This window comes from Chlorocebus sabaeus, chromosome 27, assembly GCF_047675955.1.
Source record: "Chlorocebus sabaeus isolate Y175 chromosome 27, mChlSab1.0.hap1, whole genome shotgun sequence".
Taxonomy (NCBI): Eukaryota; Metazoa; Chordata; class Mammalia; order Primates; family Cercopithecidae; genus Chlorocebus; species Chlorocebus sabaeus.
In genome coordinates, this window is record NC_132930.1 from 32,938,356 (window position 1) to 32,957,756 (window position 19,401).

General features: G+C 33.5%; 1 protein-coding gene across 15 annotated transcripts in view; it reads left to right on the forward strand.

Moving 5' to 3' along the window:
• Positions 1-19,401, forward strand: part of LCORL (ligand dependent nuclear receptor corepressor like) — a 182,741-nt gene that overhangs the window by 42,352 nt on the left and 120,988 nt on the right. For all 15 annotated transcript variants that reach the window (XM_038008655.2, XM_038008653.2, XM_008017795.3 and 12 more), the window contains one exon: positions 9,461-9,526. Coding sequence is in view for 12 of the 15 variants with exons in the window: in XM_008017795.3 (XP_008015986.3) it covers positions 9,461-9,526 (66 nt within the window). In the remaining 3 variants the exon portion in view is untranslated. Of the gene's footprint in view, positions 1-9,460; positions 9,527-19,401 lie in introns of those variants that run through there.

Here is a 19,401-nt window from a genome sequence, read left to right on the forward strand (position 1 = left end):
ATGGCTGTTACTAAAAAGTAAAAATACACCATGCTGGCAAGGTTGTGGAGAAAACAGAACACTTACACACTTGGTGGGAGGATAAATTAGTTCAACCATTGTGGAAAGCATTATGGGCAGTTCCTCAAAGAGCTGAAAGCAGAACTACCATTCAAACCAGCAATCCCATTACTGGGTGTATGCCCAAACGAATATGAACTGTTGTATTGTAAAAGACACATGCACGCATATGTTCATTGCTGCACTATTCACAATAGTAAAGACATGGAATCAACCTAAATGCCCATCACTGATAGATTGGATAAAGAAAATTTGGGGTGTGTGTGTGTATATACGTATTTATACACACACACATATATACACACATATATGTATATATATACACTCACACTCATATATATACACATATATGTATATACATATGTATGTATACATATATACGCATATATGCATATATACACACACACCCATGGAATACTGTGCAGCCATGAAAAAGAACAAGCTCATGTCGTTGGCAGGGACGTAAATGGAGCTGGAGGCCATCATCCTTAGCAAACTAACACAGGAACAGAAAATCAAATACCACATATTCTACCATATAAATGATGAGAACACATGGATTCAAAGAGGGGAGCAACAGACACTGGGACCTGCTTGAGGATGGAGGGTGTAAGGAGCAAGAGGATCAGAAAAAATAACTATTAGATATTAGACTTATTACCCAGGTGATGAAATAGTCTACACCAAACCCCTGTGACATCAGTTTGCCTATATAACAAACTTGCACATGTACCCCTGAACCTAAAATAAAAGTAATAAGAAAAGCCTGGATGACTCTAGCCTGTCATCCAGGCTAGAGTGCAGGAACGTGATCATGGCTTAGCTCACTGCAGCCTCAGCCTCCTGGGCTCAGGTGATCCTTGCACTTCAGCCTCCTGAGTGGCTGGGACTACAGGTGCGTGCCACCACTCCAACCTAATTTTTTAAAAATATATAGAGAGAGAGATGAGATTTCGCCATGTTTCCCGGACTCAAGCACTCTGCCCACCTCAGCCTCCCAAAGTACTGGGATTACAGTCGTGAGCCACCATGTCTGGCTAAAGGAAATCTGAAAGTAGAATATTTAAAATATACTGAAACTCAATAATCAGAGAACTGCAAATTAAAATGGGAATAATTTTGTATTCATGAGTTGGACAAATATGAAGTCTGATGATAACTTTTGGTGACCATTTGGGGACAATAGGAACTCAAATATTGTTGGTAAGATTGTTAAGATGATTCAGCCATACAATGCAATATTTATTGTAGTAAAGTTTAAAATATTCATATTCTAGGGTCAGGTAATCCTACTTAAAGATTTCTACTCAGTAGAAACTACCAGTTGGGCAGGATAAGCCATTTATGGAAGGTTCCAATGCAGCAATGTTTGTAATAACAATAACAACAAAAAAGTTACATAGCTTTCAGTAGGGAAATGGGTAACTATGTACTTATACAAATGAACTCTATAGTATGATCAATCTTAAAGAACTATGAATTTTGGTCTTTGGAAGGGTTAATTATCTAAATCAGTGGTCCCTAACCTTTTTGGCAGCAGGGACCAGTTTCACGAAAGACAGGTTTTCCATGGACAGGGGCATGGTTTTGGGATGAAACTGTTCCACCTGAGATCATTAGGCATTAGATTCTCATAAGGAGTACACAATCCAGAATACTTCACAAGTGCAGTTGACAATAGGGCTCATATTCCTGTGAGAATCTGATCTAACAGGAGGCACAGCTCAGGAGGTAATGCTTGCTTGCCCACTGCTCACCTCCTGCTGTGTAGTCCCTTTCCTAACAGGCCACAGACTGGTACTGGTCCATGGCCCTGGGGGTTGAGGACTCATGCTCTGAATCAACCTTTCTTCTAAAAATGAAAAGTGCTGGATTTTTAAAAAGTTTCAAATGGCTAAGAATTAAAAAGACAGTTCAGAATACGCAAGCTAATTTTAGAGGTAAGTAGAAAATGAGAGGTAAAAAGCTGCTTAAGCTTGAAGTCTTTGTTAGTACCACATATTTGTGTTTTCATGGCTGTTTAAACAAGAGGATCACAATTCTAGGGCCATAGCCTGTCCAAATAGTTCTATGGGAGATCGTCTTTACATTAAGCTGTGACATCAAACAATTATGCTTTAGGATAAACGCAAGTAGATGTAAATCATCTTGCCTTTCCCCAGTCCCAGAAGCTTGCCTTGGTGATGATCAGAGCAGGAAAATAAAAGTAAAGGTAGAAAATATCAAATATTGAACTTGCCACAGACCAGCCCTCTAGTAGATCTGTACCCTGAGTCAATCAAGGAACTTCAAGTCATGAAATTAGTTTGAAGCAGGGATGAGTTTCCTATTAGTGTTGTAATGAATACCACAAGTTTAGTGGCACGTGACAAATTTAGTATCTTACAGTTCTGGAGGTCAGAGTTCTGAAATGGGTCTCACTGGGCTATTATCAAACTGTAGGCAGGGACATGTTCCTTTATGGAAAGGTCCAGGTCAGAATTAATTTTCTTGCATTTCCCAACTTTTGCAGGCTGCTAGCATTCCATGGCATGAAGTCTTCTTTTATTTCCAAAGCCAGCAGTGCTGGTTGATTCTTTCTCACAATTTCATCTCTCTTTTTCTGACTCCTCTGCCTCCTCCTTCCCCATATAAGGACCCTTGTGATTATGTTGAATCCACCAGGATAATCTTATTTTAAGGTCAGCTGATAAACAACCTTAATTCCATCTGCAGCCAGCCTGTTTCCCCCTTGCCATGTATCTTAGTTTGCTCAAGGGTACTGGGTGCTAGAACTCTCTGGGGGAGAGCACTTCCATTCTAGGCCTTAGAAAATTTGATCTTTTGAGGGCAAAAGCCAGTAAGTACTGAATTAATTGCATGAAGAAATAAGGCAAGATGAGCAAGAGGCATCAGACTGCAGAAACAGACTCACTCAAGAAAAAGTATTGAAATGATTGGATACCAATTTAATTTTTAATACTGATTTTAAAATATTTCATATTTAAAGAAATAAATTATAGACCTAGATATCTGCAAAGTATGGAGAGCTATTAAAAAGTTTTTAAGTTTTGAAAAAACAGAATAAAGCTTGTATAAATTGTTGAAATTAACAAGTCAGAGGATGAACGTCTAACTCTGTGCATGAGAGAGTAACAGAGTTTGGACTTACCTTCTCCTGTAGACAGCTGGGAAACTGGACCACATATGCACAGACAGTGGAAAACAGGGAGCACAAAACTGGTCCCTGAGAATAAGGAAACTAATGATTTAGGCCATATGATCATGCCAGCTTTTTTGCTTGTAGGTAATTTGTAGATTATAGCACAGACAGGGTTGGCCTAAAAAGAGCCCAGTGGGCTTGCTGACTTAAGAAGGCAGAGATCTGCCTTTAGTGTATTGTGAGTGGCTGGAATTTATGAGGTCATTGTACCAGAACGGAGAGAGCTGCAGAGAGAAAGAGCTCAAGAAATCAGCGTTCAGTGGTGCCCTTGAATCTGGCTGAAAACCAGTTCGTGTGTGTAGGGTGACATCCATAAAACCTGACAAATAACACCTATGGGAAAGCAGTTTCTGGGACATACAATGCAAACAATTTTCAGAACTTATACGGGACTGGCAATCATTATTCAAGTTCCCACCACCCAAAGTGAAAGCAGTCATCGAAGCCAAGAAAGCTAAACTTTTGTTTTTTTTTCTTTTTGAGACAAGGTCTCGCTCTATTGTCCAGACTAGTGTGCAGTGATGTGATCATAGCTCACTTCAGACTCCCAACTCCTGGCTCAAGCATTCCTCCACTTCAGCCACCCAATTGGCTGAGACTATAGGTGTGTGCCACCACTCTGGGCTAAGTTTTTAGATGTTTCTGTAGAGAAGGGGTCTTGCTTTGTTGGCCATGCTGGTCTCAAACTCTTGGTCTCAAGCAATCTTCTTAACCTCAGCCTCTCAAGGTCTTGGTATTATAGGCATGAGCCACTGTGCCCAGCCCTTTAAAAACCTTCCTTAAAAACCTCAAAATGAACTTTAAGTAACTTACCTTCCTGAGTAAACATGGTCTGACTCCCTTTAAAAATGGGGAACCCTGCACTCACAATATAAAATTCACAATGTCTGGCATTCAAGCAAAAGTACTAGATATGCAAAAAAGCAGAAAAATACAATTCATAATTGGGGGAAATACCATCAGTAGAAATAGAACCAGAAATAATAGATGATAGAAATTGCAAAGAAGTATATTAAAACTGCTATTAAGGTTTGCTAAGTTATGTTCAAGAACTAAAAAGATAACATGAACATAATAAGAGGGAAATGGAGGATTTAGGGTAGAAACAAATGGTTTGCTGCATCAAATAGATACCAATACAGAAACAAAAAAAAATCAGTCCTCTCACACCATCCACAAAATGTAATCAAAATGGGCCACAGACCTAAATGTAAAATTTAAATCTCGATAACTTTTAGGAGAAAGCCTTTGCATCCTTGGGGTAAAGAAAATGATCGTTAGAGCAGAAAAACCACTGTAAAGAAAAACTGGGTAAATTATCAAAATTAACAACTTTTGTTCTTTGGGAAACACCATTAAGAAAACAAAAATGCAAATGATAGACTAGGAGAAATATTCACAACATATATTATTAGACAAAGGAATTGTATCTAGAATATATTTAAAAACAAAATAGGAAAGGCTCTTATAATGCTAAAATGTCTGACAACCCAATTAAAAATTTTGCAAATGATTTGAACAGAGGTATCTGAAGTAAGCCTGTGAAAAGATGGTCAATAGGGAAATACATATTAAAACCACATGGAGACATGAGGATATTAGAATGTTTTCTACAAATCACTCCATTTATTTATTTATTTATAGAAAGCAAAAGAAAAGCACAGCTAACCAAGTGGTGATTGGGATGTGAATCAGCCATGGTAACTTTCATACATGGATGGCAGATGGCAGGAATGTAAAATGATACAATAATTTTGAAAACAGTTTAGTTTCTTAAAAAACTAAACATCCTACTATATAACCCTACAATTGCACTGTTAATTATTTGCACAAGAAAAATGAAAACATATATCCACCAACTTCTGAATAGATTAAAAATTGTATATCTGATATAATGGAATATACTGAGAAATAAACTAGTGATAACCAGCAACAAATAAAGCTCAAAATTATTCTATTGAGTGAAAAAGACCAGCCTCCCAAAAGAGAGTCTGTTCTGTAAGATTCGATTCTCATGAAAGTCTAGAAAATAGAAACTAATCTGCCATAGAAATCCAAATAATTCTGCAGGTTTAGTGAACTCAATAAATAATCAAAATAATTCTGCAGAGTTAGTGAGCTCAACCAGGAAAACCATGCCAAGACACATAATCAGCGAACTGCTGAAAATCAGTGATAAAAAGAAAATCTTAAAAGCAGTCAGAGAAAAAGGCACATTATGATGTACAGAGGAACAGGGGAAAGAAAGATTGTAAACTTGCCAGCAACTATGCAAACCACTGGACACTTAAAGCACATCTTCAGTGTGCAAAAAAAAAAAAAAACTGTCATCCTACAACTTTATACCCAAAACAACATTTTTTTAAAAATTGAGACAAATGATTTTGTCTTTTAAGAAAAATGGTAGCTAGTAGAAGATCTTTAAGTATAGGTTTACAAACACATACAAAAAGTGACATTGTGAGTAAATTTAAAAGACTTTCTAATGTTTTAATGTATTTAAAATGTTTTTAAGTAAGTTATATATAATGAGATTTTATTCTTGCATACTATGTATTGATTCTTACATACTAAGTAGTACTATAATGTTTTAAAGTAGATGTTGAAAAAGCTAAAGTGAATTTTGTAAACCTTAGGGCAAGCCCTAAAAAATCTAGAAGAGGTATAGCTATTAAGTTTATGGTGGCAACAAAATGGAATACCTCAAACTTCTCATTTAACTTAAAATAATGTTGTAGAGTAGAGAATAGGGAGGGATATATAACAGAGGAAATAAATAGCAAATAAGATGGTAGATATAAACCCAACGATTTTAATACATTCAATTTTAATGGTCTAAACACTGTCCTCAAAAAACAGATATTTTCAGACTGGATAAAAATGCAAGATTCAACTCTGTTGTCCACAAGAAACTCAATTTGAATATAAAGACATAGGTTAAAAGTTAAAGAATTGGAAAAAAAAGTACGTAATGAAAATGCTGCTAATCTAAGAAAGCTGGTGTAGCTGATATAACAGTAGACACAATAGAATTCAGAACAAGGACAAGGAGGAGCATTTTATAATGATGATACCAGTTCACAGAGGGGACATAAAAATATGCAATATAAATGTACCCAATAACAGAGTATCAAAATACATGAAGGAAAATTGGCAGAAAAGGAGAAAGGCCAGAAAATCATGAGAGAGAAAAGACCCAAAGAACATTATCAATCAGCTAAATCCTAATTAACATTTATAGTACATTCCTCCCAGTAAGTACAGACACATTCTTTTCTGTGTTACATGGAATATTCACCAGTGTAGATCATATGCTATCCATAAATTCAGTTTCAGGAAATTTGGAATGACTGTAATGTTACAGTCATTTTTACATGTAATCTTACATGTTTTACAACCTCAAAGAATCTTGTACATTTCAATAACAGGCTAGGCCCAGTGGTTCATGTCTAATCCAAGCACTTTGGGAGGCTGAGATGGGTGGATCACCTGAGGTCAGGAGTTTGAGACCAGCCTGGCCAACATACATACATACATACATACTAAAAATACAAAAACAGCTGGGCATGATGGCATGTGCCTTTAATCCCAGCTACTCAGGAGGCTGAGGCAGGAGAATTCGCACGTACCCAGGAGGTGGACGTTGCAGTGAGCCGAGATCGCGCCACTGCACTCCAGCCTGGGTGACGGAACGAGATTCTGTCTCAAAAAACAAAAAAAAGAATTCAGCAAAGAGAAAGATTTCTGAACAATACCTAAATATTTGAAATTAAGCAACACATTTATATCCTATGGGTAAAATAAGGCATCACAAGGGAAATTATAAACAATTTGAGCTAAATGAAAATAAAGAGACAGTATATTACAGTTTATGGGATAGAGCTAATGTAGTGAATAGAGGGGAATTTATAGCTTTAAATGATTTTATTGGAAAAGAACAAAGGTCTCAAATCAATGATCTAGGCTTCCACCTTAAAAACTTAGAAAAATAAGTTTGAGTGAAAATAAAAAATAATTAGAAGGATATAAAAAGGAAAGGGCAGAAATGAAAAACATAGAAAATGAGTGATCAAGAAAGAAAATAATTGAAATCAGATCAATAAAATTACTCAATTTTTAGTCAAGTAATCAGTGAAAAAGGAGAGAAGATACCTAAACTGGTATCAGGAATGAAAGAGGGACATGACTACAGATTCTTCAGATGTTAAAAAGGTATTAAAAGAATTTTTTGAGCAACTTTTTGCCAATAAGTGCTGTAATTTATACAAAGTACCAAAACTGAATTAATAAGAACTTGATAGCCTGAATAGTTTTTTTAGTTTTAAAAACTGGGCTTATGATTAAAATTTCACCACAAAGAGAGCTCCAAGTCTGATTAATAATTAATAAATATTACAGTACACAAACTCAAAAAATGGTGAAGGTTGGATCATTTCCCAGTTTTCTTTATGAGGCCGGCATTACTCTTACCAAAACCAAGTAAAGCCATTACAGGAGAAAAGATGCTTTGGAAAGGGCTTTGGGATGTTCCAGGTGATTACTCAGAAGGTCACAAGGGTACCGTTTGAGTTGATGGAAATAATTTCTATCTTGGTTGTGTTCTTGGCAAAATGAAAGTATGAACTTTATTTTTAAAATGGATACCTTGTATTATGTGAAAATTATACCTCAATAAAGTTGACTTTTTTTTTAACAAAAAGATGTATTTGTCAGCAGTTTGAACCATAAGAATTTCATGAAGTGGAATTTATAGTAGAAGAAATGAACTAAAATGCAGTAAAGAAAGCCAAAGAGACATAAAATGCAGAAGAGAGTTAGTGGCATGAAGACTATAATGAGACCAACTAATACACTTTTGATCAGTCTTAGGAACTGTGTTATCAGCAACAGATGCTCACAAGTGCAGTAATATTTTTGAAGCAAGTCGATGACAGAAAAATAGAATATCTTCTACTATAAAATAGAATAACCCTTCTATAGAAGGATTTGGGCTTAATCTGTCTGAGTCTCTACCCAGTGTGATAGCTTGCTCAGGCAGTAGGTAGTTCATTCACTTTTTTACCAGGAAATTTCTGCTCATGGGAACTAGTACTGTCATTTCACAAAAGATTTTATTTCATTACATATTTACCAAGTATGATAGCTACCTTACTTTGTGAAATCTAAGATATTATTAGTTGTAGGATGCATCAGTAGTTCATGTTTTATTAAATGAAAACCCGTAGCTAGTTTTTTACTATGACAGTAGATTTTAAAATGAGTTTTGATTTTGGAGATGTTAATGTTTTTCAAAAGCATCTTATAACTTATAAAATATTTCTATAGAAGTATTAATAATGTTTTATAATTTAGGAATACCACTGAGAAAATCTACTTTTTCTTTGATTTATAGGGTCTGTCATGCTATGTTTAGTTTTTTCCTCCCAAATCCACACATGGCTTACATTAGTTCCTTTTCTTAGCTTCTCAATTATTTTGCCATCAGGATTGCATTTTTTTTTTCTTTAGATGTCTGTAGTTGATTGTTGCTTAAAATTAAATATGTTACTTCAAAGTCAAAAATTGTAAAATCTTAAAACTAGTATGTCCAGAAAGTGTATTATTGAGAAATTAATAAACTAGGGTTTTGTTAACTTGACAAGATTTTCAGTAATTTTTTTTACCTAAAATTTAGGGCAATCTATAGCAATGACCAAATTGTTGTGTTTTCATTTTTACAAGTAGGTTTAAATTGTATACATCATATATTTAACAGAAAGATTTCTCCCTATTGACACTCATCATTCTTGTAATTGATGTTAAAGATGGCTATTTTTTTGTATTTACTTTTTTAACACAAATGTAAACAATTTAATACATGGTCCTCTGATTATTCTTCCCCTCTCTACAAGATTATTACATACAAAATCTGCCCATAATATTTTACCCAGGAATATTTCTAAATGATAAAGTTGTTTAGTTGTTTTAGTAGTGAATATTTGCATTTTGATATTTTAATTTCTTTACAGTCATGTAATTTCTGGTAGTCATTGTGTGACTGTTATGTTGTATATTGCCTAGTTCAGCTTAATGCAGCTAGAGGAAAAATACTTCCGATATGTTAAATTAATTTACTGATTGATACACAGTTTATGACTTTAAATTGTAAAACATAACTTTTCTAGTAGTTAATATACTTTTCTCTCTTTAAAAACACAGGTTTTGAGAGTATTTTAGAAGGGCTTTATGGACCACGGCTACGAAGAGACCTCAGTTTATTTGAAGGTAATTTTTGAAATTTTATTTAAAAATTGTTATTTCCTATTCTATTTTAAAAATGAAAAATTGTTGTTCTATACTAACTTTATATTAAACATGAATTTATGATCCTATTTAATTAGAAAATATTTTAAAATTAATAAAGTAATCCAGATTTTTTATTACATATCATATTTTTTAAAAATTTTGTATACTAAATCAAAATAGAAAATAAAGCTTGTTTGGGGGTCAGTGATGTAATTTTTGTTGTTTTATAAATTCCATGCCCTAACTTATTCTTAAATAAGATTTTTTAAAAAGTTAATTAAATTAATCGAGTTAGGTAATTGCTTAATCAAATTATTAAACTTTAATTGAATTATTTGATTCAATTTAAGTAAATGTTCAATTGGATAATTGCCTTCTAAAAAGCTATCACCCAAATTTTCACTTTTGTTCTTTTAATATTTTTCTTAGTGAAACACTTGTGAATATTGGGAAGGAAGAAACAGTGGCTAAGTGAACTAATATACATTGACTTCCTTTTATTTGTTTTTGTTAGGACATCTCTTTCTAATATCTGAAGAGCTAGAGTTGTAAAACATTTTTTAAATGAGGAATTTATAGAAGATATTGAGTAGGGCCGGGCGTGGTGGCTCAAGCCTGTAATCCGAGCACTTTGGGAGGCCGAGACAGGCGGATCACCAGGTCAGGAGATGGAGACCATCCTGGCTAACACGGTGAAACCCCGTCTCTACTAAAAAAATACAAAAAAACTAGCTGGGCGTGGTGGTGGGCGCCTGTAGTCCCAGCTACTCGGGAGGCTGAGGCAGGAGAATGGCGTAAACCCGGGAGGCAGAGCTAGCAGTGAGCTGAGATCCGGCCACTGCATTCCAGCCTGGGTGACAGAGTGAGACTCTGTCTCAAAAAAAAAAAAAAAAAGAAAAGAAAATATTGAGTAGAAGTCAGGAGATTAATTTTTTCTAGTCACTTAAACCTGTAAGGTCAACATATTTCTAACCTATAAACTTGGCTCTTCACTGGCATAGTTTTCAAAAATAAGTAGAGCCTTTGTTGCTATTGTTCAAAGGAGAAGTGTCCTTGGTAGTGATATTGTAGTAATGATGCTAATATTTAATCAATTAAAAATTTTTTTAACTTAACGTGAATACATTTCTTATTAGGCATGACCTGCTTTGATTTTCTTTCCAACTATCATATCCAAGGGATATTACTAAGCAGTAACTTACAAGATTTTCTTAATTTCTTAATATAAATTTTAAATATTAAGTACAATTTATCATTTTAGGATTAGATTGTGTTTCCAAAGTGTTACATCCTGCTTGTAAATTTTTTTGTATAATTACCATCATATTTTATACAGTTTAGGCCAAAGAGCAAGTTTACTATCAGATTGAAAGTAATTTATTTTTAATGATAAAATCTAATGCTTTTAAAGTATAGTTGGGAAAAAGGATTTTTTGTGTATATGCAATTTTGAGCTCCTGTGTATTACTAGTACACCCATTCTGAAAAAGTTTTATCAATAAATATTCAAAGCTTAAAAAAAAAATAACTACACTGTATTTTTAGGTATCACAAGAAAATAATCAGATAAGTACGCAAAAGATGTATTCTATATAAGGCTGCTCATTATAGTTCATTTAAAGTTGTTTCCAGTTTTTTTTCTATTACGTATTTAAAAAGGGGCTATTTAATATTTTATATTTATAATTGGGATATATGCAGGTATTAGCAGTTTTGTTGAGTTTATTAATGACGTGGAAGAATTGTTAGACTCAAGAAAAGCAAGTGCAGTATATATATAATGTATATTGACTCATTCTATTTTTGTAAACAAAACAAAAACTGAAAAAGAAAGTATGTATGTTTTCATTGTAAATGTACTGGAAAGAAAAGACACCAACATGTTTGTCATGGTTATATTTGAAGTATGGATTATGCATAGTTTTGGTTTCCTTTTATATATGTGGCTTTTTCCAAAATCAAAAATGTATTATATAATTTTTAAAATGTGAAAATTATGAAACTCTTAAAAAGCACACTTAGCATTTTTCTTACTGAAACTCTTACGAGTATTGGAAAGGGAGGTCTATGGCTGACTAAACTAAGATCGTTATCTATTTTTACCAACAATTAGTTTTTTCAGTGATTTTGATCATATTATATGTGTAATACTAGTGTAGAATATCAGATGAACTTTATCCGATATTTTAATTTACAGAACCATAAAGGAAATAGAATTTTATTTGGGTTCTCATGTGTGTAAACACTTTCTTTCACATATAACCTGTGTTTTCTTAAACTGTCCTTGGAATGGGAATGAGATCTTCCAAGAATATAGGAACATAGCATGTTTTCAGTCTTTCCCATGAGGTTTTCAAAGAACTTGTGGATTATCTTAAATGTATTGCAACAGCTTTAAGGCCTTCGAGGTTCTCAAACCTTGAAGACAAGGCATTAAACCTTGTATTCGTAGCAACTAGTCAGTGCTCAAAAGTGTCTTTATTGCCCATTGAAGCCCTCGGGCTCCTGGCTGCTGTTGGGCAATGTAGGTTACAGGTTTGCAGCTGTTATGTTCTATTGCTCATGATACAGGCAGCCTGGAACTCAGATTGCCACTCCAGGAAATACTACCTTGTGTATTCAGAGTTTTATATTTTACATTATACTGTTCGTTATTTATTATAGCCTCCTCTTCCAAAGGCTGCAGCTCAGATACTTTTGGAAGCTTTTTGATCTGTGATATAATTGCAATACCACATAAACAGGTTAGCTGTTTTATAGCTTGTTTGGAAATGTAGAGCACAAGGGGAGAACATTTTTGTAGATATATCTGAAATTTTGGAGTACAATTCATTTACAAAATGAGTAGTGTTGGTATAGATTTTCTGCTTTGTTTTTTGAATGAGCTATTTCTGGATCTTGTATCTGGTCAGTTTTATGTGCTGTTGTTACCTTCCACCATACTATGGTACTTTCCATTCTACTGAGACACAAAGTATCACTAAGGATCCTTCTCTTTTTTGTATAAATACATGTTTTAAGTTAAGGAAGTGATAGTGGTGATGGTGGGAGTAGTTAGAAGTTTACTGCTCATCTTTATTAATGTTGAGCAGAGTAATTCAGTTTTGAATCACAAAGTTGAAAGTACATATGAAGGTATCCCAACAAAATATTATCAGTCAGATGGAACGATAGCCATGCACAACATGACTTTAAGGGTGGAGACTCCAAAATGTACCCATTCCGGTGTTTTATTATTCTTTTGGCTTAAGAGAGCTTTTTTTCTGAAATCTCTTAATTTTAATCATTTCTTATTTTAACATAGTTTTGCACTGAATTAAATATTTTTGTCTGAAATATTTAAACAATGCTAATTTTAGTTTAACCAGTTTTTCTGCTGAGTTTACGAATGAACAAAGGAAAAATCTAAAGAATCAAGAATTTAACCCATGCTTGATGTTTCTTCAGCCATCCTTCAAGATAATATAATTCTTGTATATTCTTGTATATTATCCTAAGTTCTTTTTAGTTATAAAATTAAATACATATTATATACATTTAAGTTAAATACACTTTTAGTTTGCAAACCTACTCTTTTCTCTTGAAAAATATATTCTAAAGTTCATCCTACTACCTTAAAAATCAACTTTGGCACAGCGTTTTAAAGGTAAAGACTTCTTATCTTACATGCTCTTGTTTTGAGAGGTTTACATTTTAATTTTTGAATTTGATTCACAACCGCCTCCAGATTGGGTGGTTTTGAAAGAAACTTTTGAGTGCTGCTTATTTTTAATTTGTTAGAAACAAAATCTCCTTTAGTCTGTCTTGTGACTGTCCTTATGAAGAAAGCATGACTATTCTCTTTTTGGAGTGAGGTCTCCAAGGAAGTCACAAACTTCACACATTTGTGTACTTTTAGAAAAGTTCCCAGTACTCTATGCCTGTCTTGCTCCTCCATCTACCCTAACTGCACTTCTGCCATCATAGGACTTTTTAAGCAAAAATTACTTGTTTCCTACCTTAATCTTTTATGTCTTACTGGTAGGCCAGTTTCTTTCATCTGGTTGGGGGAAGGGGTCATCTGATTTTATATACTTGGCTATGTTTATTTACAAAAATATGAATAGAATGTATGTCGCATGAACCTCAATGCATTATGGCTGTGGAAACTGATAAATGCTTACTGTTTTTTTCTCTAGGTGTGGCAACATACCAAAGGCATTATTTGTATCAGAGATTTGCAAGTTACAGCATGTGGGCTAAATCCAGCTTGTTGATTGTTTTTGAATGGCTTATGAACTAAAAGTGGTTCTTACATGGTTAAAAAAGTTAATATTTCATGAAAATTATATGAAGTTCAAGTTTAATTTTTCAATTAATGAAGTTTTATTGTACATAGTCTCACTCATTCTGTGACTATGGCTGCTTTTATACTATAATGATGGAATTAAGTAGTTGTGAAGAGACCGTATGGCTTGCAAAACCTAAAATATTTACTATTTGGCTGTTTATAGAAAAGGTTTGCCGACCCCTGACTTATAACACTGAAATTTAATATACTTGGCTTAATATCATTTTTTCTACCTGTTAACACTATGGAGACAACAAAACTACTTTTTAATAACATTTGTTTGATGAAATATTTTCAATGCTTATTTTGTGTTAGATGCTGTGATTAGCAGTAAGGAATAAAAGGTGCATAAGTAAAATCTCTTCTTACTAGGAACTCATGGCCTAGTATTTACTGAGAAGTTGATAGTTTTCAAATATGAATTGATGATTATTTATATTATATAATTAAAACCAGAGAATTTAATGCTATTTTATTATTAGTTACAAATTATATTAGCCCTTATCACATATGTATGTTTAAGTTGGTGCAAATGTAATCGTGATTTTTGCCATTACTTTTAACATTCGAAAGTAATGTCAATAAAAAGTAATGGTAAATGGCTGGGTGCAGTGGCTCATGCCTGTAATCTCAGCATTTTGGGAGGCTGAGGCAGGCAGATCACTTGAGGTCAGGAGCTTGAGACCAGCCTGGCCAACATGGTGAAGCCCTATCTCTACTAAAAACACAAAAATTAGCCAGGCGTAATGGCGGACACCTATAATCCCAGCTGCTCAGGAGGCTGAGGCAGGAGAATTGTTTGAACGTGGGAGGCGGGCGGAGGTTGCAGTGAGCCGAGGTTGTGCCACTGCACTCCAGCCTGGGTGACAGAGTGGAACTCCATCTCAAAAAAAAAAAAAAAAAAAGTAATGGCAAATGGCAAATAAATCTAAAGGCAGAAACTGCGATTACCTTTCCACCAACCTGGTATTTGATACATACTTATCTGAGGTAAAGACTTACCTGAGTATAGTCATCATAATGCTTGTAATACAAAGACTGGAGAAACAGGCTAAATATTCAGTAATAAGATTTGGCTAAATAAATTGTAGTGCATCTTTTTGATGGACTATACTTAACCAAAACTTACTTTGAATATGGGAAATATTTGTGGTAAATAAGCATAAAGGTATAATATTATTTTAATTTTTTACACTAAAATATTTTAGAGCAATTTTAAATTTACAGAAAAAAATTGAGTAAAAAGTACAGAGTTTCCATGTACTCTCTTTCCTCTGCCTTCAGGTCCGTGTATATTAGCACATTTTATTGAACCAATTGATACATTATTATTAACAAAATTCCACAGTTTACATTTGGGTCACTCTTTGTGTGTTGTGCAGTTTTATGGGTTTTGCCTAATGCACAGTGCCATTAATCCATCATTATAGTATCAGACACAGTGCATATTGCTGCCAAAAAACGTCTCCGAAACTCTACCTAGTCATACCTCCCACTTCCCCAAACCTGTGGCAAACGCTAATCAGATTCTTATGGTCTCTAAAGTTTTGTCTTTTTTAGAATGTCATGTAGTTGGAATCATACAGTATGTAGCTTTTGAAGATTTGCTTCTTTCACTTAGAAATGTGCATTTAAGGGTCCTCTATTACTTTTCATGTCTATTTATTGCTGAATAATACTGCCTTGTGTAGATGTACCCACAGTTTGTTTATTCGTTCACCTATTGAAACACATCTTGCTCACTTTCAAGATTTGCCTATTAGGAATAAGGCTTCTATAAACACTCACAGGCAAATTTTTTTGTGGACAAAATGTTTCAACTCATTTGGATAAATATTTAGGAGCGACATTGATAGACTATGTTTAGTTTTGTAAGAAACTGTAAGGGTATCTTCAATGGTAACTGTACCATTTTGCATTCCCACCCACAATGAATGAAAGTTCCTATTTCTCCACATCCTCACCAATATTTGATGTCAGTGTTTTGGATTTTAACCATTCTAACAGGTATATAGTGGTATTTCATTGCCTTAATTTGCAGTTTCCTAATGACATGATATTCAGCATCTTTTCATATGCTTAGTTGCCACTATGTATCTTCTTGGGTGATGTATCTATTCAGACAGAGTTTGATATTTGGACAATGATGGATTCATACAGTAAGTGAAGAAATATTTCCCCTGCTGCTGTTGTTAGAGACAGATTGTATGGAAATCATCTGGGTTGGTGGTTTCTGTTTCAGAAGGTTTTTAATTATTAATTTCTTTAATAGATATAGGGCTGTTGAGGTTATCTATCTTACCTTGTGTGAGATTTGGTAGTTTGTGTCATCTGAGGAGTTGGTCCATTTTATTTAAAGTTGTCAAGTTTGTAAGCATGATGTTGTTCATAATACTCATTTATTATCCTTATAATGTCCATAGGATCAATGTGATGGCCAGTCTTTCATTTCCAATATTAAAACTTTGTGTTTTCTCTTTTTTTCTTGATTGGCTAGCCAGACTTGGCTGGAGGTTTGTTAATTTTACTGACTTTTTTCCCCAATGAACCAGCTGATCCTAGTTTTTTAAGTGGCATAAAATATAAACTAGAAGAATCTATAGCAAAATGTTAATCATTGTCTATGGATGATGGGATTATGAGTAACTTTTCTCCTTTGTACTTTTCAATATAATTAATACGTAATTTCATAATGAAAAATTAGTTTTTAGTTGTATCGCCTACTGATCAGTATCTTTCCCTCAGACCAACACAATTATAACCAGTGTTTCATGATCTTCATGAAAAATCTAGCTCAGTATTCTTCTTTTTCATTTTTCGCTGAACTTTGTCTTTGGAAACACTAAATTTACAGCCTATAGATAAAGGGACCAAAAAGCATTAAAACACTCAAAAATTATTTATTAATAGGTTATTTAGAAGAAAATAAAAATAACATCTGTTGAGGTGTTTTACACATGCTTTAATTTTTACTACAACTTTAACATGCAATGATTATTCTCTTTTTCAAACAAAGAATCTAAAACTCAAGAGAAATTAACTTGCCTGACTGAGGCTACATGAGTATGTGGAAAAGCCACAAAAAGTTCAGTACTAGGGTTCTCCTATTTCAAAATCTGGATTAGATAAAATGATTCAAGGCAGATTTTAACTATAAGAGTATATATCCATGGTGGAAAGGTTGATCTTTGTCATTCATTAACTATTAGTTTTCATTATGACATCACCTTTTACTAATGAAGCTATTTCTATGAGATATATAATTTAACCTTTTTTGAGTTTATGCATTACAGTTTCAAAAAGAGAAATAACATCTTTTAGAGATGAGTATCTTATTCATTGTTTGAGATATTAAAATGAATGTTTTATTTCAGCATTTATTTAGTTCTTAATGACATGAAAGATAACCTGGGGAGAGTGAAAATCTGGCCTAGAGTTGATTTTTCAAAAGCTATTTTCACATATAGAAAAATTTATCCCACCAAACATCATTTGTCTGGCTTAAAATAAAAAGTTAATATAGAAAGAGTGATTAAATATTTGTAAGTAAAGCTGTACATTTTGAACTCAGAAAAATTTAATGGTCTTTATATTCAATTGATTATTCATTGCCATTTATTTGACTGTGTAAGCATTTGTTATAATTTACATTTTCTTGAAGAATTCCTAAAATATCTAAAATAAGTGACAATCTCAGCATGCCTTGATATACTATCTTAAAACTGGCAATTGTCTTAATCTAAAATTGTTGGCCCTTGAGCCAGGATGTTTATCACTGAGACTTTATGAAACCTCATAGCTATTTTTTAAAAATACCCCTTCCTGAATGAAGCCTACAAGCTATTTTCCAAAAATTAATGAGACACTGATTTTTTTAAAAAAACAAGGCAGTAAGATTTCCTTGACCTATCAAAATTATGTTATGCTTGGCATGTGAATCATGTTTTTGGCACAGCAGTTCCAAAACAACTCCAGAATCTTTTACATGCTTATGGATGATCTGGTTCAGCTGGACTCCAGGCGGTGAGTGGGGAATAACGTTTTCACATGAGTGTTAGGTCCCAAGTTCCTCTTATGTTGTATGGTAATTCTGTCCTATGGAGGGGGTAAAAATTTGAAACCTACGTAAACCTACATAGCTACAGTTCTATAGGAGCTGGGTTTTTAATTATATAGAATGTTGAAACTTTTTGATTTGTCAGATTTTACAGAAAGTGACCAGTTTTCTTAATGAAAATTTAAGTAAAATCTTTCTGTAAACTGACCTTATTAAATATACCTACAATGATATAGGATTAAAAAATAATGACTGGTAATTCTATCTCGTTTATAACTGGCTTTTGTATGGTGCTTCATAGTTTATAAAGTATTTTTACAGTTTTTCATTTAATCCATAAGTTAGGTGATGTGATCCTTATTCACATATGAGGTAATTAAAACAACTTTGTGGCTTGAAAAGCTTAAACTAGTAAGTGGGATTCCACCCCACATTTTCAGAAACTTCAAATCTAGTTATCTTTCCATTACCCTACACTGCATCTTAGTTCCCATTCGCTGCTGTAAGTTTATGTAGATATTAGTAATATATTTGTGTACTACTGCAGCAATTAAAGGGAGTTGTTACTATATTCTTTATATTCCAACATATTATCTTCTTTTCTGATGAGTGTTTCGGGGTTGATTTGGGGGAGTCCTAGCTACTGATCCCAACTAGTATTTTTTCATTATCATTCCAAAAAAGAAAAACTTTATTTTCTGTGCATTTTAGCAGAGACAAGTATTCAACTTCATTATGTATTTCAAAAGTATGAAAATTGCGGTGATAGACCAGTGTTTTTCAAATTAGTTGCAGTATAGCTGCCTTAGATGGTAATGATTTTGTGTTTGAGATTCTGCATATGAATTTATTTGGGAATAGCAATTGGGGAGAGTTTCTGCTGCAAGGGTTAAGTTTTAAAATCATGTCTATGCCAAATATATTTAGGATGACAATGTTATTATGCCTTCGTAAAATTCAGTAGGAACCATTTTTGTTTTCCAGAAATTCTCTAATATATTACAACAGTTGGAATGTAAGGAGTATTCTTCTGGGAAAAAAAATTCATGTTTTATATTAAATAATACACTTATTTGTTTACCTGATTTTTACCCTTAATTCTTGTAACAAAGCCTTTAAACAAGATAATAAAAAACCATTCTGACTTTTGAGCTATAGACTTTTACTTGTTTTCTTGGGCATCATTCCATTTTCTGAAATCTGTGGGCTTTTCTGGTGCTTTCTTCTATTTCTCTGTTTTATGTTGTCTTTCATGGTGTGCAAAGTTTATTTCCTCCAGATATCTCCCCCTTTGTTCTGATTTCTTTCATAGCAAAAATAAAATTAAAGCACAATGATAAGTTGACTCTTTCAGAAAGTTAGATGACATTTAAAACCCTATTGTTGGAAAATTGTTAATTTATAACCAGCTCATTGTTCTTGCCATTTTGTCCCATAATAGTGCAGATTACTCTCCTTACAGCCTTC